General features: G+C 30.6%; 1 protein-coding gene across 8 annotated transcripts in view; it reads left to right on the top strand.

Moving 5' to 3' along the window:
- Positions 1-18,072, top strand: part of axed (BTB/POZ domain-containing protein axundead) — a 91,917-nt gene that overhangs the window by 67,336 nt on the left and 6,509 nt on the right. For 6 of the 8 annotated variants that reach the window (XM_076416507.1, XM_076416506.1, XM_076416504.1 and 3 more), the window contains exons 2-3: positions 11,894-12,025; positions 16,420-16,678. In XM_076416507.1, the coding sequence (XP_076272622.1) occupies positions 11,907-12,025; positions 16,420-16,678 (378 nt within the window). In that variant the 5' untranslated portion in view covers positions 11,894-11,906. Of the gene's footprint in view, positions 1-4,511; positions 4,688-11,893; positions 12,026-16,419; positions 16,679-18,072 lie in introns of those variants that run through there. The other 2 variants (XM_076416508.1, XM_076416511.1) reach the window with 2 other exon arrangements.

Genomic DNA, 18,072 nt, shown 5'->3' with positions numbered 1-18,072 from the left:
TATGTTTATTTTTTACTTACGAATCTTTCTTTCCTAAAGGTATCAGCGAAAAAGAAATCCTTTTTAATGGGCCAAAACTTTTTTTCCTCTTCCAATAGGTCCCACTCAAGATACACCAGGTTAATTGCCCTACAATCTATGATTGGGAAAAGACCTATTGTTAATCACTTTTAATAGCATCCTTAATGAGGTTACAAGTCAATTCCAGTTATATAAAAGACCGATTGCCCTGGGAGATTGGTATTGGTTTCTCACAATTGGGACACTGAGGTCTCTCGGTTCAATCCATTGGGAAGGTTATTTAGCCAGTATGTTTATTTTTTACTTACAAATCTTTCTTTCCTAAAGGTATCAGCGAAAAAGAAATCCTTTTTAATGGGCCAAAACTTGTTTTCCTCTTACTGTAGGTCCCACTCAAGATACACCAGGTTATCTGCCCTACAATCTATGATTGGGGAAAGACCTATTGTTAACCACTTTTAATAGCATCCTTAGCGATGTTACAAGTCAATTCCAGTTATGCTCTTGTGGCTGGACTGGATAAATTCTAGAAGCTCTGAAGAAAATACATCATAGATCGCTTATAGCGAATGAGTCCGAGCATATATACCATTTTAGCCAATAATAATTAACAGCCAATATTATAAAGTTTAGGGTTTCTTTTATTGCCTTCGAAGCTGTGGCCAGTCCGGACAATGATTCTTATATTTTCTTTGAAAGGAATTCTCTTTCCTCATAAGTGGTTTCGTATGGTTTCTATTCTTCGTAAGTTAATTGTAGATGCTGAATAATATAGGGAACCATGACCATTTTTCTGCAGGATAAGATTATATTAAGGTCCTTAGCTGTATTTTAATTAAGGTCTCCGCTTTCTCCAGGAGATATAGTAGTCCATCCGGAGGCCCAATATTTTATCTGATCGCTTTGCTGGTTTTGCCCAAAGTGAGGGAATGACGTCCTGGAAAGTTTTTCGTTCTACAGAAATTTTGAATCTGATTTTTTTAAATCTGAAGAAGCCGACCATTGAAAATGAAAAAGAAAAATGAAACATAAGGTAGACCCTTGCTAGACTTATTGGATACAATGCGATATTTATAATTATTCGCTGATATTTTCTATTTTCTTAAAAAAACAAGGCGTGGTGTACTCTAAAACACTTTTCTTGTATCTGAAATATTCCATGTTTTTATAAAATTACTAAAACACATTCAAGGATCGATTTGTTCTTAACATTAGTGCTTAATATTTCAACAAACGTTTTTGTATAAAATCACTTAGACCCTTTTAATAGCGCTAATTGGATTTTAACATAAATACCTCTAAGCACGCGCTTTTATTTGACATCGATTGTCAATACGTTTTTAGAACCGGTGATTCAACAGATTGGTGCTAACTGTATTACAGGTTCTTGGTTAATTTAACGACTCTTAATGTATTTTATATGTAGAAATAAAATAAATGTACGTAACGCATCTTAAATAGTAGAAAACCAAGTAGCTCGTTTAGTTTTTTTAAAAGAGGTTGTTGAGAATTTTGCAAAAATCGGAACAAGGTAAGCTTTATTAGTTTTTTTCTAGTTCCCAGCATATGATTTTTGTTGCTATGGCGGTAAATTTTTGTTTAAAATCATATGATTTTATCGTACCAGTTATTGACTGCAAAGTCCTGGAGCAATCAATTGAGTACTGTTTAACATTTTAGACTTCTGCCATATCCAGAATAACTTCATAATATTATATTTAGAACATAATTATATAGTCAGCATGTTTTTTTTTCAAGTTTGAAGAAGTCGAAGAATATTTTTGCACAAATAGCTCTTCTTCATCTCTTATTCAATGTGGGTGTATCCATAATATAAACATGGTTTAGTTTGGTTCGTGAAGATAATCCAATTTGAATTATTCAATGTACAGTCTAATCTATTTTGCTTCAAGAGCGAACGAGGGAGCCATTTTTGTATTAAATCTTGACAGATTGAGACCAAATTTTTACTTTGCATCCACAAAATAAGCAGTCATTTTCTTCAGATTTTAAAAATAACTATATAACTTACTAGTATATTTAATAAAACATAATATAATATAATAAAATGTAAACACAATATAATTTTCAGTTAACCGAATCATTCGAGTTAACCGAAAACTTTTAATTTAAAAGAAAATGTATACTAAAGAACATGAAAATGTATTGTTTATTTTACTCCATCGTCAAACATACAGAAGAATTTGTTTCTTTGCTATAAAAGTCGAAACTTATGGACTTTATAAGAGCACTTAGACAGGCATGTGAAGATCAAAATGCACAAACTATTATGGAATAATTTCAAGAGATATCGCCTATTTCCATATGAACCTGATATAAATCAATACCACAAGAAAGATATACGATATAGAGTAATATTAATAATGCAAATATAAGCAAAACTCATGGAAAAGCATTGTTCAAATATTTATTATTTGAACATGTTAAACATGAAAACTGAAACAAATTATAAATCGGCCACTTAGATTTTTCGTTTTTCCTGGAACTTAAAATAAAATTCATAAATGGTTGAAAAGCTCACAGTGATGTCTTATACTTTAATTCAAATGAATATTTTATTTATTACTCTTAGTAGTTCCACAATCTGGCCAGAGGGTAATAAGTATATGTTATTTTTATATTACATATACATGGCATGTAGAAAATTACTTCATTAAGTGACCTCCTGTACAAAATATTATTTTAATTAATTAGTCTTATTTTAAAGCTTATTTCTAAGTCTATATATGTCCAATAATCAGACCGGATGGTGTTAGATATTTTAGTCTACGCACTTCACTATCATTTCGCATATTTAGTTGATTAGCGAGTACATTGATATGCACTGACACTCTTTCGAAGTACTTCACACAAACATGTTGAATTACACTCGTTATTGGTTCTAGAGGAATATCGCGTTGTATCACTTCATTTGAAATATAGTACGGGGCATCGACAATGGTACGCAATACTTAGACTCGTAGTTTGGTGACTTAACGATATTGAGAGAGGTTGTCTGAGAAGTTTTTATGCACCCGTTGCATAGCCCAGACATTGCTACATCAGATTAACATTCGGTCTCCACAAAATTCTCTTAATGGAGAAAGGTATATTAGAAAAGGATTTGTAGAATATACTTACTTCAGTTCTTCGTGAACAAGGTTCTTCGATTGAAGCGAACAAAACCATACGAATTTATATAAAGTGTATACATTTAGTGTAAAATCTAGTTATAAGTTAATAATTAATAAATAATTATAATTTTATAACTGAGGAATACATACTGATGTATTTTCTCGCACTCGTCTTGCTTGTGAACTAATCCAAATACATAGAAAAAGTAGTAATAAATTAATTGTAAATTAAGATTGTACTAGGCGTACCTAATAAAGATGTTATAAAAAGAAAGTTCTTCGTGATCAAAACGACATGAATTATTAATGTTTGAAATATATGAATATACTTTAAAAGTCATAAATCTTTTACTCAAGAAGTTAAGACTTTCAATGAAGCATAGGATAAAGTTGGCATAATTGATTTTCAAAATCATTTTTGATAATGAGTTCAGAGATTGGAGAGAGATTTCCTTTATTAGTAACAGTGTTTAATTAATAACTCATCACCTTTGATTAATTATTTGGTTTTAAAATGTTTAGATTTACAATATGAGTACCTGTAATACACATCAGTAAAATACTGCACTACTGCAATAAAATATGTTGTTTAAACATGGATCTATCACTTCACTCTAGAATCAAACCGATCGTCATCTGAGTGGACAGCAACTGGTGCCAGGCCTATTCTGAGGCAAAAGATAAATCGTTCTACAAAAGTGGCATGGAAATGTTAGAGCGGCGCTGGAATCATTGTGTGGCTCTTGATTGAAATTATATTGATGAATAAAGCCAATTTTGAATAAGAAACGCGTTTTCTTTGTTACGCCCGGGACTTTTCAGCCCCTGTGTTAGGAATGCGTGTAACGAAATCGAAAATTGATATTAGTCGGAGAGATGGAACATAGAAATAATTGGGCTGGATAAAGAAAGAGAATTGGAAAGAGACATTCAGAGAGACACAGGAATGAAGATCAACAAAACTGTCTTTATACAGTTTCTCTTATGGACTCAAATAAAGAATTACACCCGGCTAATTTACAACAGAAGCGAGAGTATTTCAAGAATGAGATATGTTTATAAATTAAGTACCATCTCCTTTTTCTGATTCTGTTGCAAGCAGGAAATTCTCGCCGGAATTTCGACATATAAATCACGACGACGCTTACATCCGAAATAGAAATGCAGCGATTCCATGTATGTTGACGTCATCGGATTTCACCTTCGTCCACATGAAACATCCACCTAATTTTAGCGTGGTCAACTTGCGCGGTCCATTTCACAACACCTCGACAATATCCAGGAATATATATTTAGCCGAGTCCGCATTCCCGCGACTTTTACGAGATCCAAGATTAATGGACCGTTTGATATTCCAGTTTTCCTCTGGATAACGTCCAGTCCGCGGTGCGGCCGGTTACCGTTCCTAGGCACCTCGGCGCGCATAAACAGTTTTATTTTGCGGGATCCATTAAGTGTTTTGTATCGAACTAGTGCGGTGTTTACTGTTTGCGTTTCAGTTTATTTTAGTCAGTTCGGCTTTTATTTACTGGGTTAGTTATAATACGTGCGGCAAATCTGTTTGACGATGGTTTTGTTAAAATATCAATTTCATGATTATAAATATATTTTTCGTCAGATTTTCCTTCCTTGCACATTGCCTGACATTTTGATTCAATGTTCTGGAATAACATTGCACCACATATTTTATTTCTGCAAAATTTACTCTAAAAAAAATTCTGTGTTCTTTTGTAATAAAATTATCTCCACATTCTGCTATTGGTGCAGTAGTTTTAGCTATAGTTCTACGCTAGAGAATGTCTGACTATTCAGTCATATAGACAAACTGTCACTAGAATAATATATCACGACAGATTTAAAATCAACATTGTTAGAAAAATTAAGCTAAATCTCCTTTATTATAACACTATTTACATATTTTCTAGTATATTCGCTAAAATATTCACTATGTGATAATACTTGTAAGCAAAAATTACTTTTGTAATTATTAAAATTATTTTCCTCGGAAGTTTTCATAATCATAAAGTTGTTATAATTTATTATTTTGTATAATTATAAACTTCTGCTTTCTTATTATGAAGTTTCCACAATATTTGTAATAAACTCGCAGGTTTTTCAAGTAAGCGGAACTATTACGGTCGCATTTTCACTCAATAAAACATCAAAATGCCATACTACAACGATCAGACAAGACAATAATGATTGGGTTCTGTTGGTTGTACATAATTGTTTTAATTAATAAAAAATCAATATATAACATCATTCACTAATGAATTAAGAAAATTTCTTGGCACTGCTATGAAGCTCTCAAGAAAAGCATTTTATCTGTAGTTACTTCTAATTCTGTTTGAAGTTCAGCTTCTATTTATTGTGTCAGTTCACAGGAAAGCATGCACATCTGCTAAAAATCCGCGATGGTGTTTTTGTACAATTATTAATTTTATTATTATAAATACAGTTTTCTTTAGAATTCCCTGAGTCATAAAATTGCCTGAGTTTTTGAATTTTCGATTTTAGAACATTGAACCACATATTTTATGCAAAATTTATATTGTAATAATGTTTTGGGTCATGTTTTCTAATAAAATTGTCTCCATATTTTATTGTTGGTGCAGTAGTTTTAATTACTGTACTATGATGGAGAAAATCTGACTAATCAATTATACAGGCAAACTATCAGTAAAATAATATATTATGGTATATTTTAATATCAACATTGAAAATGGAACTAAATCTCCTTTATTATAACACTATCTACATATTTTCATGTATGTTTGCTAAAATATTCACTATGTGATAATATTTTTATTCAAATATTACTTTTGTAATTATCGAAATAATTTTCCTCGGAAATTTTAAATTATAGAGTTATTATATTTTATCAGAATTGTGTTCAATTTTATCTAGTTTTATGTGTATTTTGTAATTATACATTTCTGCTTTCTTATTATGAAGTTTCCACAATATTTGTAATAAACTCGCAGGTTTCACTCAATAAAAAAAATAATTCCGTACTATAACGATCAGACAAAACAATAATAGTCAGTTCAGATAATTAATTATTTAAATTTAATATATTATAAATAGTAAATTATTTAAAACACGGGCATTTGGGTTTTGTTGGTTGTACATAATTGGTTTAGTTAATAAAAAATCAATATATAACATCATTCACTAATGAATTAAGAAAATTTCTTGGCACTGCTATGAAGCTCTCGAGAAAAGCATTTTATCTGTAGTTACTTCTAATTCTGTTTGAAGTTCAGCTTTTATTTACTGTGTCAGTTCACAGGAATACATGCACATCTGCGAAAAATCTATCTGGCGATATTTTTGTATAAATATCAATTTCATTTTTATAAACGTAGTTATCCTCAAAATTTCCTGACCGATAAAATTGCCTGAATTTTATTTTTGCTAAATTTATGTTATACTAATTTTTTCTACAATAAAGTTTATATTAGTTTTTATATTAGTTTTAATTACTGTACTATAATGTAGAAAATTTGACTATTCGGTAATAATTCTAACAGTAATATGTTTGCTAATATATTCACCATGTGATAATATTTTTATCTAAATATTATCAAAATAGTTTTCCTCGAAAATTTTGATTCATGAAATTGTTATAGTTTATCAGATTGTATTCAATGGCATCTAGTTTTGTGTCTATTTTATAATTATAATTGTTTGCTTTCTTGTTATGAGATTTCCACAATTGCTGGTAATATACTCGCAGGTTTCTTAAGTAAGGAATACTTAAGTAACTACTACAGTCGCATATTAGTCAATAAAAAAATCTAAATGCCGTACTAGAATAGTCAAAAATAATAGTCAGTAAATTAATAAATTAAATATTGTACATAATTCTTTTTGAAAATTCTAACAATACTTTTATTTTCAATATTTTTATACAATACAATACATTTCTCGATTTCTCGTTTTTTTTCGATAGGTTAAGGCAAACGATCTGTGAATGTAGTGATCAAATGAATGATCAAATGCATTTCGAATTATCGGTGTCGACTTGAATGGAACACTATTTAAATTACAATTAGGAATTGCGTATCTTTTAAGAAATTCTCTTCTACCTTTGGGTTTATAACCATTTTATCGGAAATGCAAAGAACAAATGTTCATATATTTGTGTGAATGCTCATAAGAGAAAAGTTTATCGTTGATTTCCTATTAGAAAATCTGCTAATTATAATGTTTAAAATATCCTGTTTTTATTGATTTAATTTTTTATGCTTTTTTACTGTGTTACACTGTCTAATTTACTTTGTTCATAGAAATCTAAAATTTTCATTTTCTATAAAATCGACATTTCATATTCACAATCTATAGTATTTTTAATGTAGTTTGTTAACTGCCTAATTACGAACATTTCGGAAAAAAAAGTAACTTCTTCAGAAGGTATTGATTAGTCAAATTATATTTTTTCTACTTTATACATTTTCAGTTTTGTGGAAGTTAGAATCGGTACTATAAAAACATAAATAATATACCTCTTTGATGGTTGTAGACGATGTAACGGTGATAGTATTGCTGTAATGGCGAATTTCATAGTTTTTTTTTTGTAAAAGGTGAAAAATATCTTGGAATGTTAACATCAACATCAACAGGACCCAGAAATATGAATCCGAAAACCTGAATATACTGTTAACAATATTTGTTGCGTTTGTGGCGGCATAATATTTTCCTTAGTGAAAGAATTACGCTTTAAATTGTGTAAATATTTACCATCTATTTTCCTTTATTTAACGACATTTATTCAATAAAAATCTCTCATTTATAGTATGTCACAAGATTTACAGTTAAAAAATGTTACTCTGTGATTTTTAGTTGTCTTAACTCAAAATTCATAAAAATTGACTCATAAGGGCATTCATTTTTTATCGAATAGTGTAATAGGTCATATAGATCCCAAAACACGAAGTTTATAAACCTGTTCCGTTAATAACATCAGTTGTTAAATAACGAAAATAATCTATATATAGCGTAACATTAAAATTAAAAATTTTAGCATAATAATTTAATGTTTAATAAAGTTCTATTCGCAATTTCCAATACCTTATTTTACCTATAGTACTGCCTATACTAGCCCTTCTCTTCCTATCCTTTTTTACACGACAGATTATTGATTGATTAGTCGTTATCCAACATTTCTGCAATACGTTTTTCTCTGCGATCCTCGCTAGCTAGAGTTCATTTAGATTTATCGCGTTGGATAAAAGAACATTAGGCCGACACGTAATAATGCACTGGCAATGTCACTATAATAAAATATAACAAGATAAAAGACCAACGTTGTGAACAGTTAAAACGGGATATGTGGTGATAATTGGACAGTAATCATGATTATTTTAGGAAATGCAATGTAAACATATTTAAATATCCGTATAAATGTTAAATAATACGAAACAAGCATGTTTTTTAGAAGGATAGTCTTAAATTCAAACAAAATCATATGTAATATGCTGGAAGTTAAATATGTTTTATTTATAGAAACTTAATTTATAACCTAATATTAATATTTACCCACTGAAAATAATTTGAAATAAGTAAATTAATGGGGTATTCTAGACTAAAACTTTAAGAAAATCTATTTTTTCATATTTTCAAAGATCAACTCTCTAAGAATACTACGTCGTTAAGAAGAACAGCCTTAATTTGGCGAAAAAAAATTGTTTAACTTTTTTGATGCTTTAATACGATACAAGAATATATACGGAAGGCTCACGGCAAATTTTAAATAAATCGCTTTACTAGAATTAGGTAAAACAAGATACAAGTCCAACGCCGTGAATATGCGCGGGGATTTCTAGTGATAATTGTAACTAATCATAATTATTTTAGGAAATGCAATGTATACATATTTAAATATCCATACAAGTAAGATAATACGCAACAAACGTGTTTCTTAGAATGATAGCACTTTAAATTCAAACAATCATATTTAAGAAGTCAAATATGTTGTTAGTTGTAACACCATGTTGACATTTACCTTCTGAAAATAATTTACGTAACTTGATTTTTTCATATTTTCAAAACTGAATCCTCTAAGAATATTTCCTTAATGGGATCTGTCGTAATTTGGTGAAAAAAAATTGTTTGGTTTTAATAGGATAGAATTTCAAGTAAACTGGTTCAGTAGAACTTGATATATTATGCCAATTGTCTCGAAAAGTTATTTAATCGAGACCTACATTACTTCGTTCTTCATTTACTACATTCTTTAAAGGATTAAGCGTTGAAAATATGAAAAATATATTTTAATAAGAAGTAATCAAAATTCTGTATTGGAACACCCATTAAGACAATTTTTAGGTTTAACAAATTCGAAAAATGTTTTATTAACTTTTATTTCAATCTTATAATTTTAAATGGGTAAATATTGATATTTTTGTTCTGTAATGTATTCTGTTATGTACGATATTATAATATAAATTATTTGCCCTTCGCTCCACACTAATGAAAAATGATCTAATTTTATACATAATATGAGAACGTATTTAAAATGGCTTTTTGAAATCTATTGACTTTTTCTTTTTAATTATCATTATTTTATTACAATATTCCGTTGATGATGTCCTAGTAGATTAATTAAAATTAAAAATATGGACAGTTCCGGCATAAAATATAATTGAAAATTTTAACTAAACTAGGTGTTGAAGAAGCTGCATGAAGGTACAGAGAAATCACTATATAAACACTTTTGAACATATTTGTTATATATGTTATATATGAAACATATTTGTACATCTTCAAATTGTTTTTGAAAATTCTGCTGAGAAAAACTGCTGATTCCCATATTAAACTTGGAACCATATTTATCTTTTCGAATGGTTAAGGTTGAGGAGTTCTTATTTTTTAATATTTTTTCGATGAACTATCAATTATCAATGTAGAAATGTAATTGCCTTATTATTTAAATTGCAGTTAAGGATAACATATTCATTAAGCAATATTCTTCTACATTTAGGTCAAAAAACAAACCTTCATGTAAAATATACTCTTAATTGTTTACTTTTAAAAACCATTTCTGAGTTAGAGCAGAAATCATTGGAAAATAATAAATTTTATTCCAGCCTTATAATCCTAGAACTACACTTTTTGGAAATAAGTGAATGGGCATACTATTATAATAAGTTAACACTGCTGACTATTTCCTGTGAAGATATGTAAACTATCTCCTACATTATAAGCAAAAGACAATTGACAACTCGGAAAACCATATTCGCAGAACTAATATCAACAATCAAAATATAACCGAAAATTGGACCTCCATATAGAATTACATCTGAGCCAGTCGACACATTCCAAATATTTTATTCAGATAACTAATTTAATGCAAATTTGCATACATACTTTATTTATGTTTTCTTCCATTTTGAACTTTTATATATCTAAGGAAGCAGAAATTACTTTAACATATAGAAAAAATAATTTAAGAAATATAGAACACATTCCATTGATATAATAAAGCGTTTTCTGCTTTCATGTAAAATCATTTAATTAATTTAATGATTATATCTTTTGTCTTTTGGGCGTAAATTTTTTTCTGTACCCTTCAAGTCTTTAGATTTCGTTTTTGATATTTTGATGATAAAATGATTCAACCCACTTATGAAGCTATTTTAAGTATCAATGATTCATCAAAGTTCTAACTACCGTGTAATAGGTATGGCAAAAATGTAAAAAAGATATATATTAGATTACTAGCGACCCGCCCCGGCTTCGCACGGGTGCAATGCTGATACTAAATTAAATACACTACAGAAAAAATATGAACGTTGTATATAAAAACATAGCGGCCCGCTCCGACTTTGCACGGGCATAAAATATATATGCCTATGTCACTCAATGAAAACATGATTAAAATCGATCCAGTATTTTTGGTTCATTCATTACTGCCCTTGGCCTGCACGCATTAAATTTGGAGTAAAACAATTCCTCTTCCCCTATACTTACTATGAAGATTTCCTGCTATCTTTGGAATATCTAAATTCATACAATTTTTATTACATTACACATTTTTAAACGCAAATTTTAAATTTGTAATATCTCCGAAAATATTTCTTTAGTTTACATGCTGTAAGGAACCATATTGATCTACATTAATTGCACACTGTATTTAAGGTACTTAATTCGATAAGGATTAATGCCGTATTGCTTAAAATAGCTTCGTAAATAAGCCATTTTCTCACGTAAAAAGTAAACAATAAAAATGGTTAATGTGGGTTATCCCTAAAAGATAAACATATACCATCGCGGACTTTTTTGTAGACCTTTTTATGGTGTACAATACTGTAGTACATTAATTTGATCTAACTCGTAGGGTTAGGCAGCGTTTTTGCTAATTGCTAAATAAGCCTAAAAAAATAGGTTAATTTACGACATCACGTTAGAAACCTCTAAAATTAGCAATGTTGCCTTAGTATATTATGCATGTATTATACATATAAACCTTCCTCTTGAATCACTCTATCTATTGAAAAAAACCGCATCAAAATCCGTTGCGTAGTTTTAAAGATTTAAGCGCACATAGGGATATAGGGACAGAAAAGGCGACTTTGTTTTATACTATGTAGTGATGTTATAATAGTAGATAACAGTTTCGGTACTTTTTCCATCTAACTAATAAAAGTTCGGCTTCTCTATAAATTATTTTAATTTGTCGTTATATACTGTATATATAACATATAAATCCGTATTTTATTTCGATATTATTTCAGACCCTATAGCAGAATGGTACAAGTAACAAACCAAGATTACGACGAAGAGGCAACTATGTTGAATAGCCCGTCACCTAGTCAACCTGCAGATACCAAATCCATTATGGAGGATGCATATAGAGGAATCTCTAGGTATTTTTCAAATTAATAGAATGCTTTTTATTTTTTTCAGCAATTTTAAATCGGCCCTCGTATTTTTTTTAATATTATGATTTTCTGTCATAATACATTTTAGGTAATTGAATTAATTTTTTTAATAAGTAGTTATGATATTAATTAATTTCCACTTAAAATAATATTATATGACTTACCTGAAATATAACAAGTCAATTGAAAAGTCCCCGGCCTGACACATAGATGGCGCTACTAGAAGTAAATCCATGTGTTTTTTAGTTAGCCCTAACCCTCAAAAGATGCGTGTATAAATTTGACAGGGGTCGGATCATTAGTTTGTGAATTATAGCATTTAAAGTGAAACAAACTTTTGTTATGAAAAAAAAAAGAATTTCGCATGTTGATAAAACATTGATTTTTGAAGGGAAAATACAATTGAAGCAAAAACTTGGCTTGATGCCGAGTTTCCGGACACTGCGCCAGGAAAATCAACCATCAAGTATGCTAAGTTTAGACGTGGTGAAATGAGCACCGAAGACGGTGAACGCAGTGGACGCCCAAAAGAGGTTGTTACCGACGAAAATATTTAGAAAATCCACAAAATGATTTTGAATGAAATAGCAGACAATCTAAAAATATATACTGAACGTGTACATCATTTCAGTCACAAATATTTGAGTATGAGAAAGCTATGTCCAAAGTGGGTCCTTGGCCAGCTCACTTTTGAACAAAAACAACGACGAGTTGATAATTCGGAGCAGTGTTTGAAGATGATCAACCGTAATAAACCCGAGTTTTTACTTCGACATGTGACAATGGATGAAACATGGCTCCATCATTTAACTCCGAAGTCCAACCAACAGTCACACGATGAACCCGCTCCAAAGTGTGGGAAAACGCAACAGTCTGCTGGCAAGGTTATAGCGTCTGTATTTTGGGATGCGCATGGAATAATTTTCATTGACTACCTTGAATAAAGAAGGACCATCAACATCGACTATTACATAGCGTTATTGAACCTCTTGAAGGACGAAATCGCCGACAAACGGCCGCATTTGAAGAAAAAGAAAGTACGGCTTCACCAAGACAATGCACCATGTCACAAGTCAGTGAAAACGATGGCAAAAGTCCATGAATTGAGCTTCGAATTGCTTCCTCATTTAACGTATTCTCCAGTATCACCAGCGGCTATTTCATGTTCTCAGATCTTAAAAGAATGCTCGCTGGGAAGAAATTTTCGTCGAATGAAGGTGATCGCCGGAACTGAGGCATATTTTGAAGCAAAGAACAAATCGTACTACAGAAATGGTATCGAAAAGTTGGAGGGTCGCTATAATCAGTGTATCACCCTTGAAGGGAATTATGTTGAATAAAAAAAAACTAATTTTGCCAAAAAAAATTATTTTACTATGGTATACCGGGACTTGTCAATTGACCAGTTATGAAATAATGATACTTGACAAACTGGCGAAGGAATTTTGTTTTTATATTAATCGATGTTGGGTGAACAAAAGGATATGATGATATGATATGATATGATATCATATTTTGACATATAAAAATAAGAACGCAACTGACAAATAAACATTATTTATTTATTAATAAGATGTTGACTACCATTTGCTTTTAAAACAAATGCAATTCTTGGCGGAATGTTGTCCCATTCTTGTAACCTCACATCCACCAGTTGCTTCAATGATGTTGTAGATGGAAATCTACTCCTCATCTTCTGCTCTAAAGCCCTGGTCCGGCCTGGAGTTTGTGTTCTTCAGTGGAAATATTTAATGATATCACCAAATCAAGACTGAATCTTTTTGGCTGTAGCTAATCATAGTCAGAGATTTATAATTGAGACTGTGTAGTTATTCGTTCACAGTAATCCGGTCAAGGATGTGAATAGGAGCATCAGTTGTATATCAGGACATTGCTGTTCAAATCATAACGGAACATCCCCCATACTTGACTGTAGGAAGAAGGTAGTGCGGGTCGTAGACTTGTTTTGAGATGATCTGTGCCGATGATATTTTACCATTTCGCAGAACAAAGTATACAATACACTGAAATATAACCTACAAGACTTGCCATGTAAGCTGAGTAAGTAACATGCCAGCAATACCCACATGCAACAAGATTCATATTATTTTGTCTATCGCGTGTAGTTTGAATTATTTTAAACTTTAAAAGATTAAATTTACTATGAACTAATTTCTAATGGAATATCAATAAATGTTATATACTTAAGAGCATGCGGATTAAAAAACTTCCTTGAATATAAACTTTCTTTATTATAATACATGTCTTTCTCTTCATTTGGTGGTGTAACTATTGGTTTAATACGTACTTAGTTCGTTCTTAGTAGCCCACAGACTTCATATGTTCATAATAGCCTACAATATCTTGAGAAAACGTTAAATCATTTTCGAATGGTTGGACTACTTGCTATTGATGGTTTGAGGACCATACAGTAATGGTTATTGTTCTGATAGATATTGATGTTTCATGAATACTTAGGTTTGAGAGATTTCCATCTTCGGGAAATATCGATTTTTTAGTTTTATTGAAATGCAATCAATATGTTTTTTTAATTACATTCTATAATATATTAAATATAATTTATGTAAATCGTATACTCTTCATTCAATATTAATGAAATATTTTCTATTGTTATCACCAAAAGTTATTTATCACTTTTTTATTCTTCTTCTTATCACTTGAATATATATATATATATATATATATATATATATATATATATATATATATATATATATATATATATATATATATATATATATATATATATATATATATACTTAAATGACTAAGAATGAAGACTGAAGAAAGTAACTTTTAATATTTATTAATGCACGTTTAGAAATATTTTGATCATCTTCTATAATGAATTTGCTTCATCAGGTATTGCAGCTACGTTGTTGGTCGAACAGATCACTCAGTACTCACGTTGTCGTTAATCATGCGAACTAATGAAACTTCAACTCGCAACTTTTCGAAGAATACTATTTGCAGGATATTTTTGACAAACATTGCCAGTTCCACGTGTTTGAAATTCACGCATCCCTATGATTTCAAATGAGAAGCAATTCGATTTTAAGCGGTTGCAATTTCCAGTGCATTTGGAATGTTGATAAATAAATTGCTAGGTGTCATCAATCATGAAGATTCATGTCTTTCATATGGCCTGTCCCCGTGTTCAGCGTTGTGTATTAAAAAGCAGTACAATAAAAACGTTTACGTTTTTGAAATATTTTTCACAATTATTTATATTAGTTCGAGCTGAATATCCATTACTCAGGCAGGACAACGTCTGTCGGGCTAGTTATTGTCTTACAATATATGACCAGCATTTATCTGATTACCAATTCTGTTAAATATTGTTTTGTCCAGATAATTTCTTTCAGCTTTTCGTCTTTCTTTTATTAATTTCCTCATTCCAAGGAGTTCATTTAACCTATATCCCGATTACTCTCTTGATATTGGGGTAGCTTCTCTTGCAGCTGACCGAATTTGTTTAATTATATTTCGGGTTTAATGCTGAAGATCGACTATACTTTTGAGTTTTACATTTAAAGTGATTTGTTCCTGTTTTATAAGTCTAAACTTATACCAGTTAGTAAATTTGGTAGTAAGATTAGGCTTTTCTGAAGTGTGATCAGTGTTAGTAGATGTTAGTAGAAATGCTGTATATTTTGTTTAATAAGTAGAGCTGTTCTGCCTCGAGCACGTTAGCTGGGGTGTAGTATCCAGTAGACATCGTAAGTCTCCGATGTGTTAGCTAAATATATGTGATTTGTTCTTAGAAATAGTTCTAGTTCCCAGAGCCGTTGATTTATATCATTTGAATACCATGTTATAATTTTTAAGAGCGAATTACTTATTTTTGCTTTTATTTGTGTTGTGCTGGGATTTTTGCAAAAATCTTTAAATTACAAATTATGTTTTTAATATAATTCGGGTCAGTTAGTGTCTTATAATAAATGAACCCCTGCTAACATGTCAGACTTTAATCTTACATTTTGATAGAACATCACTGCAGCAGCGCTAAGTTACAGATCATCTTCTTCATCTTCAACGGATCTGGCATAAATATATCAGAAAAAAGCTTTAAGGTTTTTCAATAACATTCCCGATAATTGACCGAATATTTATAAACTGTAATTACACAATATGTAATTGACAATATTTAAAACAATCTTTTTAGAAACTTGCATCAATCTTCACATCACCTTTTCACCAATAATCAATTTGATAAATACAAACAATAGAATTGTTCGAATTCTGATTAGATAATACCAACCTTATTTAAATCTCAGTATAAATAATACTTACATTTAATTAGCCGTATTTAGTTAAAACAACATAGTCGTTAATATCGAAAATATTTTTAATTTCAGGGGAATGATGGCAGACCCACTGAAATCATCGAATCCTCAAGTCAATCTGGAACTAATGGACACGGCACTAAGAAATCGTAACGCGCCCTTGGCGAAAAGTCACATAGATCAATTGTATAATCAAATAGATAAGGACAATGCGTTAAACGTGATGAACAAAATAAATAAAAGAGTATTTCGCACCGACAATGAACCTTCGGATTTCGAGCCTTCGGCACCTCCTTTGGTCGAGAGTTACGAGGAATGCAATGATAACTGGGTAAGTACTTTGGAGCTCTACTTCTTCTAAACAAATTTGTCTTTTACTTTTTAACTGTGGCATAACAAAATATTAATGTAAATAAAATAATGAAACTAAGAGAATGTTATCAAGTATAATTTATTTTAACATTATAGTACATCTAATACATGTATTATCGAATAACTTAAACTAGAGTTAATTATACAGCCGCAATAGTTTTTATATAGAGTCGTTCTATTATATTTATATTGAATTCTTCTCCACATCACACGAACGTGTGAACTCTCTAATCAATTTAATTAACATTTGTAGATCTAAGTAATCCTTCAAGAGCCTTATGTTTAGTTCTTGTTTTCTTCCTTATTGTGTTTCCCTTTTATATTTCCTTGTCAATTCAGTTTGACTTTATTGTAATTATCCTTAGTTTATTCTATTACTACCTGCGTATAATTTTTTTCATAAATTTAAACTTAATCACTGCATCCATTAATCACATCATCCATTCTCCCTAATGGATTTGCCATCTCTGTAGAACAGTTAGTATTCAATCCATCCTGATACATTCTAACGAAATGCTCATGTATATTTTGAACAATTACACACTTATCTATTTACTTAAATCACACTTATTTCACACTCTATAATACGATTTCTACACTTATCCGACATTGATTATTTATACATTTATTATAGATACCTTTAGTTGTACCCATTTTCATCAGCGTTGGATTATAATCCTACATCCCGAATGTTTCATTCAGCTACTGTCATTTTCTGAGTCACTATTCAAATAAATAACTATAAAAAGTCAATTGAAAAGTTTCTTCATTTCTTTTAAGATCTGAGAACAGTAAATAGTCGCTGGGGGCCAGATCTGGAGAATACGATAGATGAGAATGCAATTCGAAGCCCAATTCATGGATTTTTGACACGGTGCATTATCTTGGTGAAGCTGTTGATGGTCCTTCTTTTTTCAAGGTAGTCAATGAAAATTATTCCATGCGCATCCCAAAATACAGACGCCATAAATTGCCAGTCGACTGTTGTGTTTTCCTGCGCTTTGGAGCGGGTTTATCGTGTGCAGTCCACTCTGATAACTGTCGATTGGACTTCGGAGAGAAATAATGGAGCCATATTTCATCTATTGTCACATATCGACACAAAAACTCGGGTTTATTACGCTTGATCATCTTCAAACACTGCTTCGAATCATCAACTTGTGGTTGTTTTTGATCATAAGTAAGCTCGCGCGGCACCCACTTTGCACAGAGCTTTCTCATACCCAAATATGCGTGAATGATTTATGTACATGGTCAGTTGATATATTTAGAGTGTCTGTTATTTCATTCAGTTTCAATTTACGGTCATTCGAAATCATTTTGTTGTCGGTTTTCGTCGGTAACAACCTCTTT

Source organism: Rhynchophorus ferrugineus, unplaced genomic scaffold, assembly GCF_030347505.1.
Source record: "Rhynchophorus ferrugineus isolate W39M unplaced genomic scaffold, kcgeb_rfMv2 rfM10, whole genome shotgun sequence".
Classification (NCBI taxonomy): Eukaryota; Metazoa; Arthropoda; class Insecta; order Coleoptera; family Curculionidae; genus Rhynchophorus; species Rhynchophorus ferrugineus.
The sequence above is the reverse complement of the archived record's forward strand: the minus strand, read 5'-3'. Positions and strand labels throughout refer to the sequence as shown.